At 38.3% G+C, this 24,639-nt stretch overlaps 1 protein-coding gene across 2 annotated transcripts in view; it reads right to left on the bottom strand.

Moving 5' to 3' along the window:
- Positions 1-23,718, bottom strand: part of Chuk (component of inhibitor of nuclear factor kappa B kinase complex) — a 36,483-nt gene extending 12,765 nt beyond the window's left edge. The window contains exons 1-14 of one of the 2 annotated variants that reach the window (XM_041662128.1): positions 23,528-23,718; positions 20,136-20,230; positions 18,151-18,265; positions 16,459-16,528; positions 14,606-14,694; positions 13,455-13,544; positions 13,196-13,320; positions 12,898-13,005; positions 12,134-12,269; positions 6,977-7,171; positions 5,002-5,104; positions 4,190-4,313; positions 3,427-3,578; positions 660-721 (exon numbers count right to left, since the gene is read on the bottom strand). In XM_041662128.1, coding sequence (XP_041518062.1) covers positions 660-721; positions 3,427-3,578; positions 4,190-4,313; positions 5,002-5,104; positions 6,977-7,171; positions 12,134-12,269; positions 12,898-13,005; positions 13,196-13,320; positions 13,455-13,544; positions 14,606-14,694; positions 16,459-16,528; positions 18,151-18,265; positions 20,136-20,230; positions 23,528-23,632 — 1,569 coding nt within the window. In that variant the 5' untranslated portion in view covers positions 23,633-23,718. The remainder of the gene's footprint in view (positions 1-659; positions 722-3,426; positions 3,579-4,189; positions 4,314-5,001; positions 5,105-6,976; positions 7,172-12,133; positions 12,270-12,897; positions 13,006-13,195; positions 13,321-13,454; positions 13,545-14,605; positions 14,695-16,458; positions 16,529-18,150; positions 18,266-20,135; positions 20,231-23,527) is intronic. The other variant, XM_041662127.1, reaches the window with a different exon arrangement.
- Positions 23,719-24,639: the final 921 nt, after the last annotated feature.

Raw genomic sequence — 24,639 nt, 5'->3', positions numbered from 1 at the left:
AGGAGTCCATAATTATGGAACAACACCAGGTATAAATAGAACTGTCCCATTTAAAATAGATGTGAAGCCATCTTATCTAAACTATTCATAAAAATAATAGTAATACATTACATTTATTATTGATTTCCATTTAATGTTCATAAGCCTATTAGAAAAGACTGCTGCCCCTAATATATATAATATGTATATTATATACCATATATATTATATATATTATGGAAACTGGAGTTTGGTGAAGCTAAAGTCTGCCCAAAGCCTTTGGTTTTATAGCCTATACATTCTTCTCTCTCTCTCTCTCTCTCTCTCTCTCTATATATATATATATATATATATATATATATATATATACACACACACACACACACACACACACACACACACATTTGTTTAAATTTCAGGAGTGATAGAATAAATATTCTTTTCTTGTTTTGTTTTTCAAGACAGGGTTTCTCTGTGTAGCTTTGGAGCTTGTCCTAGAATTCATTCTGTAGACTAGGCTGGCCTCAAACTCAAAGAGATCTGCCTCCCTCTGCCTCCCAAGTGCTGGGATTAAGATGTGTGCCACCACCACCTGGCATGATAAATATTCTTTATATGCAAAAACCAAAGATAATTTCTAATGGAGACATTAAATATACAGATGAGTTTAATGATCTTACCTCAGCATAGTGAATGGCCTTTTCTTCCATTTCTTTCCATGCTTTCAGCATTTTTTCTGAAGCTAAAAAAAGAAAGAAAAAAAAATCAAGTCTAAATTGGTTTCCTCTGAAATAATCATGTCTTATAAACATTAGCCTGGTTACTTCCTTGCTGTATCAACATCAAAGATCAAAATGGGTAGAAGTGTGTCTCTCAAATGGATGTGCTATACTTCTAAGCCCTAATGCCTTAGAAGGTGACCTTGCTGGAAATACGGCAATTTATAGTTAATCACCTATGTATGTGCTCATACTGAACTAAGCTAGGCCCTTACCACAGTGTGACTCTTCTCTGGTGTCCTTAGAACAGACACGGGGAAAAGGTGCACACAGACACAAACGGAGAACGCCATGTGATAACAAGCAAAAGAACACCAAGCATGGCTGGTAATCCTAAAAGTTAGGAAGGAATCGTTCAGGTTTCAAGGGAATCATGGCTTTGCCAGCACCTTGATTTTAGATGTTAGGCTTAAAAATTCTTCACATCTGGGCTGGAAAGATGGCTCAGAGGTTAAGAGCACTGGCTGCTCTCCCAGAGATCCTGAGTTTAATTCCCAGCAACCACCTGGTGGCTCGCAACCATCTGTAATGAGATCTGATGCCCTCTTCTGGCCTGTAGACATACATATAGACAGAACACTGTATATATAATAAACAAATCTTTAGGGCTGGAGAGATGGCTCAGAGGTTAAAAAAATTCTTCACATCTATGCTATTTGAAGCACAGAGTTGCTGTGGAAGTTCTAGGAGAGTAGTTCAACACGAGACACAGATCAGTGGTAGACTTGCTTAGCACACACAAGGTTCTGAGTTTGGCTGCATGTGATTGTGCACACATTTACTTCTAGTACTTGAGATGAATAAGCAGACAAATCTCTGGAAGTTCGAGGCCAGCCTGGTCCACATAGTGATCATATTCAAGACCAGTCAGAGCTACATAATGAGACTTTGTATCAAAAACAAAAAACAAACCAACAACACAAGGGTCAGGGTTCATCCCCAATAGTGTAAAAATAAACAAAAACTATAAAAATACCTGGGGTGGTGCATGCCTTTAATCCCAGCACTGGGGAGGCAGAGATGGGTGAATCTCTGTGAGTTCGAGACCAGCCTGGTCTACAAGAGCTAGTTCCAGGACAGGCACCAAAGCTACAGAAGAAACTCTGTCTCGAAAAAAGAAAAAAAAAAAAAAAAAAACTAAAAGAAAAGATTCTCCCCTCTACTCCAAGTGTTCTCACTAATTCAATTGTTAGAAGACATATTCTCTACTCTCACTTACGTAAGACAGTCTATATATACATGCTTTTCCTAGTTGAATACTTGGTTTCCAGTAGGAACTGTTTAGGAAGGATTAGTAGGTGTGGCCTTTTGGGAAGACTTGTCAGTGGGAGTGGACTTAGATGTTTCAACTGTCCATGCGAGGTCGAGACTTGCTCTCTCTCTACCTCCTGCCTATGGATCAAATGTAAGCACTCAGCTACTGCTCTGGAGTCATGCCTGCCTGCCTGCCAGTCACCATGCTTCCCACTACGATGGTCATGGATTCACCCTTTGAAACTGTAAACAAGCACCAAATTAAATGGTTTTTTTATAACTTGCCTTGTTCAAGGTGTCTCTCTACAGCAATAGAAAAGTAACTAAGACAGTCACTGCCAAATATTACACTGATATTTTAATATTAGCACACATAGATCTATTTCACTGTGTTGACAACTGCACAGTATGCCTCTGACTAGTCAAAGATACTTTATTGAAATAATTGTCATTGGCCAGAATGCCTATAATATGCAAATATAGAAATAGCACTAGAGAGTAAACATTCATTAACGGGACACTCTGATCACTTATTCTGAGGTATCCACATCTTTTTCAAGTACATATATAAACAGTATCTACTTCTTTAAAAAGATGTTTCAAGCAGCACATAATTCAGTTTATTTGAATTTTAACTCTTCACAAATCCTTAACACATCTGAAGGGAGATAAGTCTGGAGTCAGGAGACTATGTACAATTTAAAAAAAAAAGTAGCTATAACTCCACAGCAGATGGATTAGGAAAAAAAAACATAATCCTGGAATTGTCTATGTTTTTTTACAAAAAGACAAATAATTTAAGACCCCTCTGGCTGTGTTATTCCATTTGAGTTGCTACAATGCGAGAACAAAATAAAAAAACAAAAACAAATATATGCAAGGTGGTAAATAAACAATGGAAATTCATTTCTCATAGTTATGAAGTCTGAGAAATCCAAAATCAAGTTCTGGTTCATAGATGGCTGCCATATTTGTCCCTGTATGGCAGAAAGGGTGAGGGACTCTCACCCAGGCCTCTAGTTAGGTTCATCATGACTTAATCATTTCCCAAGGGTCTTACCATTATCTTAAGGATCAGAATTTCAACATACAAACTGGGAGGAAGCACACATTTCAGTAGGTACTGGCTAAGAAATCATCAGTATAGACTCTGTATGCATTTTTAAAATAAGACTTGAAATTCACAGTCTTTAAGTCACGTCTATTATTTAGTTTTTCTAGAGTTAAGTAATTTTATTATAATTATGAAATAGTTGATCAACTAAGGGATTAAAAGAGCTAATCCTCAAAACAAAAACAGTTTGACAATTTAAGTTATCCTGTGTATTATTCTGGTGTGAATTTAAATTACTGGCTATGGTTCAACAAGATAAACTAGACATTCCTTACAAATACATTATAGCCAGACACTTACATATCCCATAAGTCATCTGCTCACTATATCTCTCCAAGTCAAGCTGAATGCTTTTGTGAAAAAACTCCAATTTAGCTTTGAGTTGTTGTGATGCTGAGATCAAAGTATTCTTCATTTTTGTCAAGTTAGCATTATATCTAAGAAGACTTAACCTAAGCCATAGCAAAACAAAACAAAATTATCAACATTCAGAAACATTGAATGACAATTTGCAAACATACAGTATCCAAACTCCAAATCCTAAGTTTTTACTATAAAATCATGAGAAACAGTTGACCTATTTCCTGTCTGTGTAAATAATCTTCTACATGATGGCTGAAATAATTTTAGACTATTAATAAGAAATCTGTAAGTCTGGTCAAAACACTGCATTTCATTGTTAGGGTGATGGCCAAGTAGACCAAATGCTTGCCTTGCATGCACAAGGACCTCAGTATGGTACATGGCAGTGTATGCTCGTCACACAGTGCTCGGAGGCATGGGGAAACAGGCAGATCCTAGGAGCTCATGGGCCATTAGGTCTAGCTGAAATAGTGAGCTCCAGGTTTAGTAAGAGATCATACCTCAAAAATTAGGTGGGAAAACAATAAGGGAAAGATAGCCAACATCAACCCCTAGCTTCCACCTGTGCATCCATTCACATGCACATAAACACATTATTAAAAGTACTACATTTCAAAAAATGTTCAATGTTTAGCCTGTACACAATACACATGGCATTATTTAAAAAAACAAAACCAAAACAAAACCAGAACCCACTTACATTGCTGCTCTTTGTCCCTGAAAAAGCCTGCTGTAGTCTTCTTTTAGCCCAGATACATAGTGCACTGCTTCAGCCCATACTTTACGCAGCTGTATAATTGGAAGCTGTATCTTGCTGTCTTGAACTATAAGCAAAATGGTAATAAGGGAGATAAGCTACTTTCAAAGATACTTATCTTCCTTTCCAAATACTGTTCCCTTTTTTTTTCCATTTTTTTATTGAGAAAAGGAGAAAAAAAAAAAACAAAACAAGTTTCCACCTCCTCCCAGCCTCCCATTTCCCAAATACTGTTCCCATAGATGTTAAAAAGAACCTATTGCCTGGCTCTAGCTATAAGGGTTTTATATATGAATGATATAACCACTTCTCTTAAAGAGCTTTTAAACTTGCTTCTTTCTAGTCAAGAATACTCCTTTCTCTCTACTAATCCCCAAATTCTTCTTTCAAGCTTTGGATCAAGTTCTGTCTCCTCTATAGTTCACCAGTCTTTTCTGTTTCTGAAAAGTATCTATGCTCAGCTTCATGAAATTTACAGGATAAGCTGTGTGTAAATATCTGAACACATATAATAAAGGAACAATTAATAAGTGGGTTTAATTTATAAGTGGGCTTTCATTCGCCTATCTGTAGAGTCCTACCCTCAGGAAGGACTCTCCCAAGTGAAGGATCTAATGGTAATTTAAAATCTAGCTTTACATCTTCCAGACTTCATTAAATTCATTTTCACCACATACAGAAACCACTAAAAGATCATATTTACTAATCATATAATTTCAATATTAAAGTTTGGCTGCTAATTGAAGTCTACTTACCAATATAATTTACACAATCAGATAAACTTCTGGATGCAAATGGTCCTTCATATACAGTCTTACTTTTATCAAACAAATAAACCATGTAGCTATCACAGCCTCTCTGAAAAAAGAAACAATTAAACTTCAATGATTCTTGAAAACACGAGATTTTAGAAATACTTGAGTGCCAGACTTCCTTCTTTGAAATGCAATGAACAACGTCAATGTGCATTCACATATAACTTACAGATGTGGGGCCACAGCAGGTGTGCAAAGGGGGGTAATGGGGTTCATGTGACAGGAAGCAGGAGAGAGAACTGTTTGGGGAGAGGAAGACCAGCAAAAGAAGGGCAAGATGAATGAGGGAGGAATAAGGGAAACTATGGTGAATATACATGCATAAAAATGCCATAACAAAACCCATTATTTTGTCTGCTAACTTAAAAAGTTAGTAAAAGAAGAAAATAATAAAGTTTTTCTAGTGTTAGCAATTAAAAGCCAAAAGAACAAATACAAAAGGTCGTATTAGTAAATTACTCTGTAGTAATAAAAAGGAAAAGACGAGGTACCAGAGTATAGGGTAGGGTGAGTGATGTGGGATTCCCCTCTGAATGCTGTGAAGATCTTTGGTTAATAAAGAAATCTGCCTTGGCCTGTGATAGGTAGAGTAGAGCTAGGCGGGGGAAACTAAACTGAATGCTGGGAGAAAGAAGGCAGAGTCAAGTGAAAAAACACCAGAGACAGACACTGGGGATGGAACTTTACCCAGTAAGCCACAGGCATGTGGCGATACACAGATTAATGGAGAAGGACTAATTTAAGTTGTAAGAGTTAGCCAGAAACACACTTAAGCTATTGGCTAAACAGTATTGTAAATAATATAGTTTCTGTGTGATTATTTCGGATCTGAGTTGCTGGGCAGTCAGGAAATGAACTAGCAGCCTACTACAACAGGTGAGGGGCCAGTCTGGGCTTCTCAACAGGCCCAACAGAAATGAAACAAAGTGCTTATACACCCTCGTACACTGGCAACACCCAAATATAGTGCTAGAATCAGGGAAACAGTTCATCGTAAAACATTTGTTATACAAGCAAGGAGACTCAAGTACAATCTCCAGAATCCACATTTTAAAAAAACATTTCTCATGACTCTACCCTTAGCCTAATCAATAAGTTCCTGGCCCATGAGATAGCCTTTCTCAAACAAAAAAGATGATTGATATTGAGGAATAGTGACTGAGGTCACTTTGACCTCCATAGGCACGTATGCACATTATGTACACGTACACCCTTATAAACATATGCACCCACACAAACACATAGCCATACACATATATGCATGCAAATTGACAGAGACACGATGAGTAGAATGGAAATATAAAAGCTAACAGAGACATGAGGAACAGAAATATTTTATACTGATTAAGATTATATGGCATGCAATATATGCATCTATAATAAGAAAGAAACCAAAAGTTATAATAAGAAACTTTTTTTGAGACAGGCTCTCTACATAGCTCTGGCTGGCCTCGAATCTACTATGTAGACCAGGCTGGCCTTAAGTTCATAAATGCAGGGAATTAAAGGTATGCACCACTACATCCAGCTGTGTGTGTATGCACCTAGCTTTTAGCCACAGTTTCTACAGCTCAACAGGGAAACTACAGTCTATATAAAATAGCTATATATTTTAACATAAGTAAAGGAAAAGAGTTTGCAGGTTTCAACACACAGACATGGTAACAGTTGGGGGATGAAAGTGCTTATTTTAGTTTAATCATTACACAGGGTACACATGTATTGAATCACTAGACAGCACTCCATAAAGAAGTACAAATATTAGTCAACTGAAAACAAAACAAAAACCAGTGCAGGTAGTTCAGGCCTGTGATTCCAGTTCCCTTAGGCAGGAAGACTGTGAGTTAGAGGCCATTACGGGCTATATAGCAAGACCCTGATCCACAGCCCTCCCCCCATACACAAACTCTCTTACAACTCCATCGAGAACACATTGAGAGGCTGGTTTCCGAGGATCCAGAGAAATCCCTGTCTCAGACAGGAGCTCTTGGGAAGCGGTATTGATTCCCGTTTCACGCTCAATACGAGACTGCAGTGAATGAAAACTTTCATCACATGGCAACAGAAAAGAAACGATTTTCGCAGAAGTCATATTTAGGATGTGCACTATCTGTATAAATAAGAAAAAATATGTTTATTGACTATTTATTACATAAAAAATTCTGTGAAAGATACTTAAGGGGGAATCTAAGCAACAGACATTATTTCTGTACTAAGTAAAGCTCACTCTTCCAAACTCATAAAACCGTCTAGAAGTACAAAATGACATTTTACAAGACTTGAATTTTTCTAAATATATAAGGTTTGGTTTTTAAAAGAAAGGGTCTCTCTACATAGCCCAGGCTGCCCTGAAACTCACTATGTAGACCATCCACCTGACTCTGCCTCCCACTGTTGGGATTAAAAGGTGTGTGCCACCATGCCCAGACAGATACTAGATATTTATCAAATAAAATTTCAAAGTTCTAAGGATGCACAAAATCAAGAAACAGAAATTTTAGTTTAAAAAATTTATTTCAAGAAACATGATTACAGACCTAGAAGGAAACACTCCCATTCATGAAGTTCCTCATAAATGCCACTGACAGAGCAAAGAGCTTTCACACAGCACCCCAATATTTAGACTTTCCAATTTCCCTTTTAATAGGAGAAATCAGGCTTCTGAGAAGTACAGCTGATAATGGTAGAGTGTGGATCTCAACTCTTAACTACCTTGTTTTTTTGTTGCCTCAAAAAACAATCATCAGATAGAAACAATGGGCTTCTCATTCAAGAGGCAAAAGCATTATTATTCTCCTAAAGCAACCAAACCCTAAAGTTGTAGTCTGCCTGGGCCCAAAGACAAAAGCAGTCTCATGCTCACTTATAGTTTCAGTGAGAAGAATGGATGAGAAATTTTGGCATAATTAATGGCAACTGGAAAAAAAAAAGCTGTGTGTGTGTGTGTGTGTGTGTGTGTGTGTGTATGTGTGTGTACAGTTGAAGAGACTACCTAAGAATGTAAGCATGTGTAGGTGCACTCAGATGCCAGAAGAGGGCATCAAATCCCATACACCTGGAATTCCAGGTGGTTTGTGCACTGTCCAATGTGTATGCTGGGAACTGAACTTAGGTCTTCTCTAAGAGCAGCACACACTCTCAACAGCTGAGCTAGCTATCTCTCCAGCACTGAAGAATAACGAAATACTTCTATTTTGTCATTATTTTTTATGTTTAAGCTTTTTCATAATAGTTGGGAAAATAATTACCTAATTAGAGTCTCTAAAGTGTTTTCTTAAAGAAAAGTATTTCAACAACTATTTTGTTGCTATGAAATAGGACAACATGCCTTCCTGGTACATTATATTTAAAGATACATTAGAAAAATGTCCAATAACAACAAAGTGTTTTTATAGTTCATGCCTCTGTGTTTTGTTCATTGTATGCCCTACCTATAAATCTCTCCTACTATTCTCTACCTATGAATCTCTCCTACTATTCTCTACCTATGAATCTCTCCTACTATTCTCTACCTATGAATCTCTCCTACTATTCTCTACCTATGAATCTCTCCTGCTATTCTCTACCTATGAATCGCTCCTACTATTCTCTACCTATGAATCTCTCCTACTATTCTCTACCTATGAATCTCTCCTACTATTCTCTACCTATGAATCTCTCCTACTATTCTCTACCTATGAATCACTCCTACTATTCGCTACCTATAAATCTCTCCTACTATTCTCTACCTATGAATCTCTCCTACTATTCTCTTTCTGCTAGTAACTCTAATGCTACAAAAATCAGTCCTAGTTCCAGCCTAGGAAATTACGCTTAAAGCCTCCCAAATTCTATCAACAATACTCTAGTTTCCTTATTCTGTACAATCTCCCAGGATTGATGCTTTGAGAAATATCAATTTGCTCAAAAATAAAGAGAAGGTAAATATCTGCTCAGATTCACTGACAATGGTGCCGCAAACGGCAAGTTTATGAGTCACAAATAAGATGAGACAGACTCAGAATCCTTCAGAGCAGGGAGGCGATGAGCACAAGTGACCATGCAGATGCTGCACAAACATCTGAGCAAAATGCTCATACACATAAAATAAAATACATAAGGTGAATAATTATTTTAACAAGCAGGGGTAATGCTACGACTACTGTAAGTTGAGTATATAGGTTGTATTCAACCAAATATTTTTAGAGACAACACAGAAATAAGAGGCTTACCAAGCCCTGCATTGCATACACACCAAGAAATGATTTTTCTTTGACACAATGTAAGAAAACCAAATCAAGAAGCCAATATCAGGCCAGGATTGATGATACAGGCCTGTAATCCTAGCACTTGGGAGGCAAAGCAGACAAATGTCTGAGTTCAGGTTAGCCTGGTCTACATTTAGTTCCAGGACAGCCAGAGCTACACAGAGAAATGATTTGAATAAAAAAAAAAAAAAGAGCCAGATGTTTTCACTGTCAGTTAAGAATCATATCAATATGCTCTCAAAATCCTACTGAATAAGGCATGTCAAGATTAGTCTCTACACATTTATGAGTTCTCAATCAGTTCCTTATGCCCCATATAGGAGTACATATTTGAATGTCCAGGTCATGAAAAGTTTGGTACCATAAAAGGTTTCTGAATGCATAACTGTTAATTCAAAATCTAATGTATCAATCATTCCAAGGCATTCTTGGCAGTCTCCAGCAGTAGGTGACTTCACTGTAGCCTTGCTTCTGAACATAATAACATGCACAATTTGCATTGCGCCTGCCCTCCCCGAACATGAAGGCAATGAATGCTTCCTGAAATATTTCAGCTGAGATCTCAGATGGCTGCATGCAATGGACCGCAGCGTCTTTTACTGTACATAAAATCTTCTGCTCTTATAAAAACATAATGGTTTAATTACAGAAAACAGTTTTTAATATTTCCTACCATTATCCCTCAGCAAGTAAATATCAAATTAGTGTATCTTTAGATTGTATTTACTACAGACTGTTTTGATTTTTTTTAACTTGTTTCAATTTCGTTTGAAAAATTATTAAATGAATTTTGGTTTGGGATTAGAACAGAATTTTCAGTGTCTGCAATAATCATTAATATACTTTTGTCACTTTGTACTGAGTATTTCTGTGAAGACCCATAACGACTGTAACAAAACCAAAGTATGAGTCAACTTTGAAATTGTTGATGATGCTCTCCTAGCGCATCAAATATTCAGTCAAGACTTGAGTTCTTATGTAAAAAGAAATAAGCACATCAATCTCGTGAATATGCTAATTTTCTTTAGTCTTTAATAAATGATAAAAACATATCAAAGAATTGTTTTAAAATTCTTTATGAGTAAATGTCTGAGTTCATATGTATTCTGTAAACCTCTATTCTCTAGCCAGAAAAAAAATTTCTCAGATAAAAAGTGTTAAAGGTTTAAGAAGCTCTGCTGTGCCATCGGTAGGAAAGAATGGCAGATGGAATCGTTTCTAGGCATATGGCAGTAACAGAATTAACTATACCTCCCATTCACATCAATAAATATGTCCTGAGAACTGATACATGCCCTCTCAGTACTGAATGCCAGCATATAACTATTAATAAAACGAACAGCGCATTGAGAAAGACAATCTAAATAGAGAGTTGAAAATAAAAAGTAAGAAATATTTAGAGAACATAGGGAATATTAAGTGATTAAATGTATGCCAGAAACTACCTAAGGAAAAATTGAAGATACACTAATCAACATATGAGAGGAAACTGGCAAAGCAGACATTAGACTGGGTATAAGGATAGCAGGTGTTAAAGCACAAATGTAGACAAAGGGCTTGGACCATACAGGTGGTTAAGACAGTTAATAAAGATGATTGGGGAAATGGTTTAGGTTATTCTGTCAATTGCTCCAATAATAATACAAAACAGACAAAAATAGGCTAAAAGTCATCTTCCCTTTGTTAGATGTGAGATTTGCAGAAAATGGAAAATAAGAACAAAGAAGTTTCGTGCATGATAGACCCATGAATTCTGCCTGTGGAAAAACAAGCTGATGAGTAAAGAAAAAAATTACATCCCCACACCCAATGTTAAGTCTAAGTTCCTTGGTCATGTAGTTTACAGAGTTAATCACAGGCCCCAGTATACATCTTGAAAAAGCAAAGTTGTAAAACGAAATTAAACGACCATATAGTGTGTAAAGAAAGATAAATGGTTACCTAGATCACTTGTTTAAAGCTTTGTAGAGTAGAAATAGGATAGGAATCTACTACACCGAAACCGCAAAGAGCTGCCTGCCGATACAAAAGGAACTGGCTGAGATATGCTTGGCTTGCTTGAAAGTTGTTAATCAATTACAAATGAATCATTGCTTTGGAGTGAAGATGTTATTATGAAAAAATTAATACAAATAAAAATGTTAAACTATTTGTGGGATTCTAAGAAAAACATGCAACTTTTGATCATAATGTGATTTCTTCCTGTGTAAAGATTTTAATTTGTTTTTGGAAAATATGTAACTTGTGGTTGTGAGGTAATCTTTTCTTGCATAGAAACTTTTGTCTTAGGAGGTATAAAAGGGGTAAAATAAAAATAAGAATAGTAGAAGGAAAACAGTATGGTAAAAGAACAGAACAGAAAAGGAACAGAGTAGGAACAACAGCAGAGAGAAAAATGAAGAATTAAGCTTTGGCCTTCAGCAAAAGGTCGCCTTTGTGTGGATGCAGTTCTGCTGACACCACACATCCTCCCCAGTTCTCTGACCTGCTGAAAGCTGGCCTTCCAGCAGCAAAGTAAACAGACGTGAGCCAAGTGGGAGCCTTCCTCACCAAGTCAAACCCAGTACAATTAAATCTAAATGAGGGAAGTGGTAATAGCACCAATCAATATAGTAAAGGGAAATCCCAAAGATACTTTAAAAGGCTACTTGGACCATCTGATGACACCTGAAAAACTTGGCTAAAGAAATACAGCATCCATTCTAAGGATATAATGTTCATTTTAAAATAGACACCAGGAAAAGATTCCTACAATAAACTTATGCTCATTTTCAGCTTGCTAAAGTCAGTGCAGGTATTCTAAAATGCACCCCATTAAAACTGACCTTTAAGTTGAGAATGTGATCCATTAATACAAAACATTTTGGCTGCTTCGAAGTAGTTTCAATAGGTCCCCCTCTCTGCTGTGGGTCCCAATTCAGCATCAACTGTAGCCAGCTTTCCATGGGCTCTACTATTAAACTGAAAAATGAACAAAAACTGTATGAATATCATTATGTTCCAATTAAACAGGCAACTTCACAGGTTGTCCACTTCCTTGCCTATGACTTATCAGTACCATTTATATCTTACTTTCAAATAATTCATGTAATGACAAGGAACAAATTTCTTCCATAAAAAAACAGTCCCAAATCCCCATATCACTTTGTGACTGGCAAATCCAAAAGATGAGTCCAACTCCAATCTCCAGGAAAGCCATTTACTTCTTTATTCTTTGGGTTTTCTTAGCATCTAAAGCAATTCATTGATTGGCAATAGTTTTCAGTTCCACATCGTCTGTTATCCAATATGATAATCACTAATCACAGTGTTATTTAAATTTACTACTCATTCAAAATTCAGTTCCTCAGTCACACTAACCACTCTGCTCTTCTAACCCAAGCAGCACTGGGAAGCAAGCCAGCAAGCATGCTAAGCAAGCACTGTACTACTGAGCCACATCTCCACCCCTAACTACCTTTCACATAGCTAGTTCAATAAGCCTCAAGTGACAGACAGACAATGCTTTCATCCTGATGCAAAGGTCTATTGGATAATGCTACCTGAAACAGATAACTATTCTCAAAACTGCCTAACTGTCCACACTCACCTACAAAGGTTGTTTGGCTGAGGTAAATGGCTACTAAACTGAACGTCTCCGGTCATCTCTTCACAAGCAAATATACACTTTGGATCTTTCTTCTTAATTTTTTCATGCCTATAAAAACAAAGCAGCTTAGTTGACAACCTGATTCTCACAAATACTCTCTGGTTTCTTACCATTTAACTTCAATCAATTCTGTTAAATTTCACCACTATAGAAAAAGAAAAGGAAACAACAGAACAATAGAAACAATAGAAATTTTCCTATTACCACTAATTATGCCAAAGTTCTCATCATTTCTTACCAGGTAAATGGCTGCAGATGATGCAAAAAAGGCCTATATCCAGCAATACATTCAAATACCATGGTCCCAAAGCTCCAATAATCCACAGTGGCTGTGTATGGCTTATTTTCAAAGAGCTCTGGAGCCTTAAAATAGAAAGGAACGTTAAGTGCCAACACTGTAAGAAAAGAGCTACTATAGTTTTGAACTATTAAATTCATTGCCTTAAGAAATAACAATGAAAATTTTAAGTAATCAAATAAAAGAAATATTGTCTCACCAAATACTGTAATGTTCCCACAAAAGATGTACAGAGACTTCCTTGATCAACATCTTTGGCATAACCCAAATCAATTATTTTATGTAATATCTGTGAATGTTAAGACATAATATTTATTAAATTATTGAAATATTTGCAAAAGAAAGGTAGGCTGGGAATGTAGCTTAGTGACAGATTGCTCCCAAGTAGGTACGGGCTCAATCCTAAGCACAGGAAAAAATGAAGATATGGGCCATTGAAATGGCTCAGCTGATAAAAGCACCTGTCAGAAAGCCTGATGACCTGAATTTCACATGGGAGAACAAATCCTGCTACATTGATTGTCTCATGATCTGCACACGGGTCACACCATAGGCATGCATTCATGCACACAAAACAAATAAATAAAATAGATGTAATTCAAAAAAGAAAGGCAATAATGTTTTTATAAAACTGGGGAGGAGATAGTAAAAAACCTGGGCTATGGAACAACACAAAAGAGTGAAGTCTGATAGCCTAATCACTATTTAACTTGCATTAATTTTGTTTGTCAACCTTTTTGTTGTTGTTGTTATTATTATTAATTTTTGAGACAGGGTCAAATTTACAGCAACTTCCTGCCACAACTTTCCAAAGCTGGGATTATAGATGTCAGGTAATATGCCTGGCTAACCATATAATCTTGATCAAGCTAACTAGTCTCTGGCAGTTTCCTACACAATTAGATCAACATCCTAGTCCTTAGATGAGCAAGACAGATGCTTCTCTAAGGAACCACTGTTCCATAGAGATGACAAAAATCTAACCACAAAATTACAGTTCAAGGGCTGGAGAGTTGGTTAAGCAGTTAAGAGTACCTGCTGTTCTTGTGGAGAACCTAAGTTCAATTCCAAGCACCCACACAGTGGCTCACAATAGTGTGCAATTCTAGTCCCAGGGAATCTGATGCCCTCTTCTTGTGTCCTCCACAAGCACCACATGTGGTACAGAAACACATAAAACATAATAGAAGTTTAAAATTAAAAGGCCCCTATAATCCAATACAGTGAGGACTGCAATAGAAACTTTATAAAATACTATGTATACAGAATGAATAAGGAAACTAAAATCTCTAAAGAATTATCAGGAAGAGTATAACAACAGACATGAAGCAGTCTTAAGGTTTCACCTACCTTCCCATCAACATCTTGAAGAACTATATTTTCAGGTTTTAGATCTCGGTGTATAATTTTGTTTTCATGCAAATATCGAATCCCAGATCCTAAATAAAATTTCAAGTGTATTATTAAGTAACAGAAAATACTATTTAGATAATCACCTCACATTTTTTGTTTGTTTTTACTGTTAGTGTTTTTGAGACAGAGTCTCATGTAGCCTTGTCTGGCACAGAATACCCTATGTAGCTGAGGATGACCTCCAACTCCTAATCCTCTTGTCCTACCTTCCCAGTGCTGGGATTGCAAGTATGCACCAGCACATTCAGCATTTTCTAGACAGGGTCTCACTATGTAGCCCTGGTTGGTCTTCTGGTCTTGAACTCACAGAGATCCATCTGCCTCTCCTCCCTAGTGTCAGAATTAAAGGTGGGTGTCACCATGACCAGCCACATTCAATTTTTACCTTACAGTTTGCATAGATCTACACTGATACACAAATTTATATGTCCAGAGGATTGAAGATGGCTCAGTGGGTAAAAGGGAGCCACTGAGAGGTGGGGGAGGGATATCTCAGCAGCTGGCTAAGCAGCCAGCCTAGTCGAAATGTTGAGCTTCCAGTTCAGTCAGAGATCCTGTCTCAAAATAATCAAATGGAGAAAAACAGAACACCTGACATGCTGTTCCAGCTTCCATATGCATGCTCCGGTGAGTGTATACCAACAATCACATCCATGTACTACATACAACAACACACACTCCCACACACATTAATATGAGGCATCACCAACATTAGAATAGTTCAGATTTTCTTTTTTTTTTTAAATATTTATTTATTATGTATACAATGTTCTGTGTGTATGCCTGCAGGCCAGAAGAGGGCACCAGACCCTATTACAGATGGTTGTGAGCCACCATGTGGTTGCTGGGAATTGAACTCAGGTACTTTGGAAGAGCAGACAATGCTCTTAACCTCTGAGCCATCTCTCCAGCCCTAGTTCAGATTTTCTTCACCAAATGTTCAGTAACATCAAATAAACACTGAAAATTTTAATATAAACTCATTTAATTTATTGAAATCAATATTAAATGCAAATGAAACAATTAATTTTCGAGAAACCACCTGTAAGCTTGTCCTCCAACCTAAATCACATTCTTAGACTCTGCTGCCTATTACCTCTGAAGACCATCAATACCACACACGGAAACTCACACGTGTCTGACAAGCATCAACAGCAGGCACACATGGAAACTCCTGTCTGGCTTCCAAGGTTTCCCAAAGGTCTAAATCATAATTATGTTAGGGATTATCAGTAGTAATTCTGATTAAAAAGAGAATTTCATTCCAAGATAACTTGAGGACCTTTCCCCAAAAGATTAATTCCACTATAAACAAAATTACTATAAGAGCATTAATTGCTAGTTCATACCATATTTTTTGGTTATCATTCAAACATCTACTAGACAAGGTTACATAGTCAAAAAAAAAACCAAAAAATCCAAATAGAAACAAATGCCAAAAATGTATTAGTTTTAATTAACATCATTGGAAATGGATCTTTCTTTTTCTTCTTCTTCTTTTTTTTTTATTTCTCTTTTGGTCTTTAGAGATAGGGTCTCCCTGTGTAGTTCTGGCTGGCTTAGAACTCAATCTGTAGACCATGCTGGCCTTAAACTCAGAGATCCGCCTGCCTCTGCCTCCAGAGTTAGTGAGTAAAGGCATGCACTACCACCACCCAGCTTTTTTTTCTCTAATTTTTTATAAAAGTTAAAAACGTGCATGCTTCGTAGAAAATACAGACAATTCTCCTTAACTTCTAAGCAGTACACATCAATTAAATCACAATGATATTTTAATATTAATTACATACCTATGTCACTCAGTAAAGAAAGTATCTGGCTTTCTTTAAGTCCACAACAATTTTCTGGTTTGTTGAGTAGCTAAGGAAAAACAAAAACAAGCAAATAAATAAGTCATAATTTTATACTATTGCCTGGTAACAATGGCAACACACATTAATTGCTATACTGTCAAAGAATATTCAAATAAAAAAAAAGTCACAATAAAGAGATTATAAGAAGGAGGGTGGTGGTGGCACACGCCTTTAATCCCAGAACTCTGGTAGATCTCTGTGAGTTCGAGGCCAGCCTGGTCTACAGAGAAAGTTCCAGGATAGGCTCCAAAGCTACAAAGAAACCCTGTTTTAAATAAAGTAAAATAAAATAAAAGGATTGGGGCACAGTGGTACATGTCTCTAAGGCCAGCATTTGGGGAGATGAGGCAGGAGCACCATGAGTTCAAGGCCAACATGCGCTACACTGAAAGAGTCTGTTTCAAAATTAGTAACAATGACATGAGATATAGGGAAAAAATAGTCACCAAATCCATACTGAGGTTGAGTAAATTTCATGAGAAGGCTCATAAAAAGTAAAGAGAAGGGCAATTGCACTTAAAATTAAAAAATGCTGGCAAAGACAGATACATCTAAAATTAAATAGAAATAATAATATAAAAAACAACCCTTTCGTTATTGCTTTCTTTTTGTGTAGCCTTGACTGTCCTGGAACTAGCTCTAGAGATCAGGCTGGTCTCAAACTCACAGAGATCAGCTTGACTCTGCCTTCCAAGTGCTAGGATTAAAGGCATACGCCAACAGTACCTGGTAAAAGACAACTTTTTAATAGGTCTCACAAATGCATTTTTATTTAAAATGGCCAACAAAGTCCCACCTTGGAAACAACAACAAAAAAGCATGTTCTAAGCTAGGCATGGTGGCACAAGCTTTTAATCTCAGCACTTACAGGCAGAAGCAGGCAGCTCTCAAGACTAGCTTAGTCTACAAAGCAAGTTTAAGGCCAGTCAGGGGTACACAGTGAGACCCTGTCTTGAAAACAAACAACAATAAACCTAGGGTGTTTGGAATGACTATAGTTTTTGTGGGTTTTTTTGTTTGTTTGTTTTTTTGTTTTTTTTTTTTTCAAACTTGATAGAAGCTAGAGTCATTTGGAAAAAGGAAACCTCAAATGAGACAATGCCTCTATCAGACTGGTCGGTAGGCATGTCTAAGGGACATTTTTTTGATTAACAACTGATGTGGCAGGGCTCAGATCACGGGGTTGTATAAGAAAGCAGACTGAGCAAGTCATGAAGAGTAAGCCAATAGCAGTGTTCCTTCTGGGTTTCACTTTATCCCAGCCTTGGTTTCCCTCAATCATTGATTGTGATTAGGATACATATAAGCTCTTATTTTCCCAGGTTGTTTTTGGTTGTGGTCTTAATCACAACAATAGAAAGCACTAAGACAGGGCTAGCAAATATTTCCTGTCAAGAGCAAACATTAAGTACTTCAAGCTATGGAAGCCATATAATCTCTGTTATACTACTCAGTTCTAGAGCTGTGCGAAAGCAGCATAAACATGCACAGCGCCTGCCCCAATAAAAGTGTGTTTACAGAACAGGCGGCAGGATTATAGTTGTCTGTCCTTGTTCTCGATGATCGTGTCACATGCTCGTGTTGAAGCTTGTGATTTACTATCTCAGTATCTCGAAACATCCATACTACCTTCCGGAGATCTCCTCCAGAACAGTACTCCATTGCTAGAAGAGGCACATCATTAATTAAAAAATTCAGTTCCTCAGGAACATCACAGGCCTTTACGATATTTGCATGGTCCAACCTAACAAGGAAAAAAATTACAATAAAAAAAGTTTTCCAATGAAGAAGGACTGAATTTGAAATGATAATTGGGGATTAACTAGTGAGATAAGACTGATTTTCTTTACAAAATTCTAATTCTGATTGTACTGCATTTAATCTTAGCTAACAGACTAATAAACTATTAATCTCTGAATTTTCTAATTAAAATAAACAAGTTTTACAAGGAAAATATACCTAAAAATACCATCACTGCTACTATAGTTCTGTGTGCCAAGCAGTATGCTCTTTACACGTGTCAACTGACTTGTCACAATAATCTTAACACAAGTGTATCTGTTAAGAGTATCATCTATGAGAAAAATGAAGCACACAGAGGTAACATAACACCACATGGCAAGCAGGCTGTCAATAATGATGTAAACCGGACAATCTGGTACCAAAGCCTACATCACACTGCCTCTTCCACAATCACAATCATCACCCTAAAACTCTGGGCATTTCCTTCCAGTTTTAAATATAAATACAAATATATACAAATATAGGTTTTTTTCAATAAGTATGACTCAAATTATTTACTGACTTCAACTGCTCTTATTATTTTTTTTTTTTGAAGGTCAGAAGAGGGCATTGAATGCCCTGGAAAGTGAGTCAAAGACAGTTATGAGCCACTGCGTGGGGGCTGAAAACTGAGCTTGGATCTTCCAAAAGAGCAGTAAGTACACTTAACAGTTTATCCCTCTCTCCAGCCCCATAGTTCTTTTTTTTTTTTAACATAACAATCTATTATCATCTCTTTGATCATCCTCACAGTGTAACAGAGCCCGAAATTATAGAATCTCATATCCCAGGAACTAAAGAGACAAGTGCATGAGGGTCTAAGAATTTATATTATTAAATCTTCCTGTTAATTCTGCCATGTAGCCAAGTTTGAAAGCCAAAATAGAATGAGTTGAGCACAAACTAAACTCAAAAAATGCTCGTTTCAATTCCAGTACCAGCTGTATGACTGTTTCATTTCTCATCTACAGAACAGGGCACTGCACAGGTACAGAGTTGTGATGACAACTCCAGGAAAGACTTGTAATGTAAACTACACTACTCACGTAAGCACACTAAATATATCACGGTCCCCTCAAAAGTTCAAGTCTCTTCTCCTTAAGCATATACACTATTCTTAGTGACCCATTTCTAACAAAATGCAGTGGGAAAAAAAATAAATATGACTTCATATTTTATTTAAAATTGCCTTAAATCTTCAGAACAGATATATCAACTTTTTTCTTATACTCCCCCATTCAGATAATTGTTCGGGGGAAGCCCATTGCCATGCCATTAGAGCATGTACAATTCCTGGTGGAGAGGCTCCCTTACTAAAGAACTATTGCCTCTGGTCTATAGTTGTGTGAGTGAGCCTGGAAGTTAATACTCATGCCTTGGCCAACCCTTCAGATAATGGCAGCTCTAAAGTCAACATTTTGAGATGTCTCAGGAGAGGCCTTGAACTAGAAGCACAGTTAACTCAGCCATACTACAGATAATAAATATTCAGCTTGAGCTATGAAATTTTGGAATAATTGTCTAAAAAACAATAGACTCATCATTTAATAAAAGTTAAGTACAAAAAGAAATGAAGATTTATATACTAGTCATAAAGTTGCTCAATATTCAGAAGACTTAAAGAGCCAGGTTGAGAATGTTGTCTAGCTGATTTAAACTGTAACTCTTTTAGCCATAATGTGATAAAACTATCTAAAGTAGAACACATATATTCAAGACAAAATGACATTACCAAAAAGAGCTTGAGAAAAGTGGACCCTGGTCTCCTTCCCTACTATTGAAATTGGCTGGGCTATAGACCCAAAGCATTCGAAGTCACAGCACACACTTACTTTTTCATCATCTGGATTTCATGGCACCATCGTTCTCTGTTTTTGGTACTTAACTCCAGGCGACAAGACTTAATTGCTATTTTGATATCAAGTTCCTGTCAAAATAAAAAATTAATAGAAAATATGAATAAATTATGTTCCTATACAGATTTACTTACAATCAAAGAAATGTCAACACAGGAAAATAAACACTCTATTTAGCCTTACTAATTACACATATTATCCGCAGCCCACTTTAGTCAACATTAGTTACATGAACCATAATACTATTAAACCAATGATTTGAAGCTGTCAAATACACCATGGTATATAAGAAAAACTGAGAAGGACGCTACAACAGGTCTCTTCAGAAGATTACGTATGTTAATGATTTAGAACTATATACTACTAGAAAAAGATCCCATTTCTCCAACAAGTTTCTTCTCCATGCTTAATCAAGACAAGAAATAAGGGCCCCAAATTCTAGTATATCCAGAAAGAAGAAAATAATCCAGGGCTCCCTAACCTCAAAACATCAAGAAATAGTTTTCATATGACCAAGCCTAATGCAAAACAAAATAAACAAAACTCTCCAAAACTAGACCCTAATCTTTGCATTTCAAATGACCTGGAAAAGCATCCAAACAAGTGTGCTGCGGTTTAAGTACCTAATACAAACTAAGACCTCTTGCCTGTGATTAGTAATTTCACCAATTCTGGCTGAAAATAAAACTATCCTATGCACATTTCAGGAAATAGTCATGATATTCTGACACTAATAACACAGTCAGAACCAAACAGGCTATAATGCATTAAGAGCACAAAAGAGGGGCTGGAACGATGGCTCAGTGGTTAAGAGCACTGGCTGCTCTTCCAGAGGTCCTGAGTTCATTTCCCAGTTACATGATTACATGGTAGCTCACAGCCATCCATATTGAGATCTGATGCCCTCTTCTGGCCTGCGGTCAGACACATAGGCAGAACATTGTATACATAATAAATAAATAAATAAATCTTGAAGAAAACAAAAAGAGTTCAAAAGAGCGTAACACATGTGACATTTCTGCTACAAGCCAAAGGTGTGGTAAAAACTGTATGAGTGGTGAGAACAGGACCCCGGGGCTGAAAGGGGAAGCGGGGAGCAAGACAGATTAGATAAGATAGTCTGAATTAGGAACCAGGAGGAGGAAGAAGGCTAAAGGCCAGACAGTCCCTAGCGCAGGGGTTGGGGACTAAGAGAGACTAAGAGCTGGCTTTGCCACAGTGCGCACTCCTTTCAGCTCTCATTATAAGCAAATAGGTATCTGATAGTATTCATATCCTATATAAGATTCTACTACCACCATGGAGACTCTAGCACAGCTAAGATAATAAGCCCTAAATTCTGAGACAGGAAGTTATCTACTTTAAATAGGTCCCAACCACAAGAGATCCTTCAACACCTTGGTTTATATTTTACCTACTCTGTGAAAGTCAATCTTCTCATAGAAAATATTCTCTGGGAAGTTGACAGTTGCATAACAACAAAAAGGCCTGTTTTTAAAAAAATGAGACTAAATTGTGTGTGGTAATATGAGCCTATAGTTTCTGTTATTTGGAAGACAGAGGCAGGAAGAAAGTCTGAAAACACTAAGATAATTTCTTTACTTTTTAGAGCTTTTAAATTGGATTCCTAATTTGAATTACAATTCTCAAGCATTTACCCAATGTATTTGAGCGTACTGAAGTTGCCCCTCAGAATGCAGATGATGGCTTCTAGGACCTCGAGAGGATGCTGAAATCTGTAGATGCTCAAGTCCATGACATCAAATCACACAGTATCTGCCCATAACCTACATGTACCCTCTCTGGATATGTTTAGTAGATGCAATCCCTGCAGTCCTAAGTCTTACTCGACCCTATTATTCCCTGCTCAGTGTGTGGCAGGCTGAACCCATAGTGCTGAGGACAGAACCCAGGACCTTGGGCATGTACTTTGCCATTGAGTTACATCACCATCCCATATACACATTAAACAAAATGTCTCTCTGTGGCCCATGGTGGCTTTAAACTGAAGGCAATCCTCCTAACTCAGTTTCCCAAGTGTTCCCATCATGCCTGGCTTCTACATTCTTTCTCTAAAGTATTCCGTGGAACTAGGTTTTTCAAACATCCTTTGAGAAGTTCTACCCTATCCACTAGGGAAAGTTCTCTGGTTGCTCACACCGCTAGGACTTTCAGTGTGCAGGGTATTACACTGAGCTTATGTTTACTTCCGAGACAGTCTCTGCCTACATAACTCAGGCTGCCCTTGACCACAATATTAAGCCCACTCAGGCTGGCCTCAAATTCACTAGTGATAGTGTGTGTTAACTCTCACACAGGACTAGGTTGGAGATACAGCCTTCCGCAGAGTTTCCAGACCAATGATAATTTGCTCAAAATCTACACCTCACCACATTCTTCAGGAAAGCCAAACCCTCAAGGGTAATGCACTGGTTTGGGTATTAATTTTCTGGAGATAAGATCCACAGTTTTTACTGAATTATCAAAAGACCCACGACTCAAACATGATTACTTGGGGCTGGGGGTGTAACCCAGTGGCAGAACATTTGCCTAGCATGTGCAAGGCCCTGTGTTCTACTCCTCCCACCAACATTAAAATAAGCAAGGCGACCGTTAGTTCACAAATCTTTAAAGAGTGTGAGTAACTGCTGTTGCAACAGTTAAACATTTTCCCGGGCCCGATCTTAACTGTCTTCCCCAGAACAAACCCCTCAGTCTACTTCTTTCCCTTTGAAGCAAAGGTCATTTTCACCACCTTCCCCTCACACTGTTCCTTGCCTGGAACTCTCCAATGTTTCCAAAGGTTCAACTCCGGACACCAGGAAGGACCTTCCTTGTTTACACACACACTGACACTCGACATTCATACATACCCCTCATCAACACACTCACTCAACGTTCATACATACTCCTCGTCACTACACACACACACACACTCGACGTTCATACATGCCCCTCGTCACCAAGGACACACACACACACTGGACGTTCATACATACCCCTCGTCATCACAGACACACACACACACACACTCGACATTCATACATACCCCTCGTCACTAAGGACACACACACACACTGGACGTTCATACATACCCCTCGTCATCACAGACAGACAGACAGACAGACAGACAGACACACACACACACACACACACACACACACTCGACAGTTGCAACAGCTTCATTTGACTCACTGTCCGGGGACCTGAGACTCGCCTGGCACAGGCTCACAAGCGGTCTCACCCGCACTCGTTCACCGGCCCTCGGCACTGCCCAGCACAACCACACCTCTGCCACCCTGACTGACAGCTGGTGTCCCAGGGACGCCCAACCAGACCCAGCGCCACTGCTCCCGCCCCCGCCTCACCCGGTGCTGGTACAGACAGACGTTCCCGAAGCCGCCGGTGCCAAGCCGCTCCCGCATCTCCCAGGGGCCGCCCGCGCCCGGCCGCAGCCCCGGGGGCCGCTCCATGGGGCGGGAGCGCCAGCCACCTCAGGCTTCGCCGCCGGTCCAAGGCCGGTTCCGGGCTGCCGAGGCTCGCGCGTCCGGTTTCTCGCGAGATCTACGCGTCACTTCCCATATTTCCGCAGGAAAAGTCCCGCCCCGGCCTTTTCCATCTAATTAAGGCTTGCAGCACTCCAGAAGACAGGGAAGCTAGTAACTCAAAAGTGTAAGACTCAGCCTAGAGTCAAATTTTCAATGTCTGTACGCAAGTCGATGTTGCGGATCACTGATAAGGAGTGGTATTCCGTTAGTTGGTTCTATTATTTTCATGTATCCCATGGAATTAGAATATCAGAATTGAAGGTAATACAGCAAAAGAGCCTCGGAGAACACTTCCCCTCTCCTGGGATTGGTGCTGGCAAATGGGCCGGGCACGGGCGGGTTGCACTGTGCTCTTTTAAGTACCCTGGGCGTCTTCCAGACTGAGAGAGCCTTCGTTTGTGGGATTTTTGTTTTGTGTGACTGTGTGTGTTTGTAATTAAATGAGTTCTTTGAAGGTTTCTCACCCCAAACTTTGTGTTTGTCCTCACCCCATCAACATTTCGTCTTTTGCAGAGCCCTGCCCTCTGCCCCTGGAACCCTACCACCATAACGGCCACCATAAGCCTGAAAGAAAACATTTTCTTTCAGCCCATTGATTCATTAGTCTTCAAATGCACTGTGGTCTCCTGCACGTCCGCTCAGAATCTCTCCTATAATCCCAAAGCACCCAAGGATATGATGTTATTCCAGTTAAGGCTCTTTTTTTCCCAGGCTTGTGAGTTTCCCTTCGGACCTGGCGAATCTTGCTACTTCTCAACTTTTGTTTCAGACTTGCCAACGCAATGGTTCTAGTTTGGAATTGTTTCTGAGGTGCCCTACAGGGTTGCAAAGACAAGTTTGGGGGAGCCCTTGTTCCAATAAGGCATACTTCTGAGTGGTGGATTGCACAGGAAGAAGTTCCCCGTCTTTCCATTTGAGTGGGTTATCTGCCT

Source organism: Microtus oregoni, unplaced genomic scaffold (genome assembly GCF_018167655.1).
Source record: "Microtus oregoni isolate MIOR12 unplaced genomic scaffold, Mior012 000012F_ref0000307, whole genome shotgun sequence".
Taxonomy (NCBI): Eukaryota; Metazoa; Chordata; class Mammalia; order Rodentia; family Cricetidae; genus Microtus; species Microtus oregoni.
This window is presented reverse-complemented; position numbering and strand designations above follow the sequence as displayed.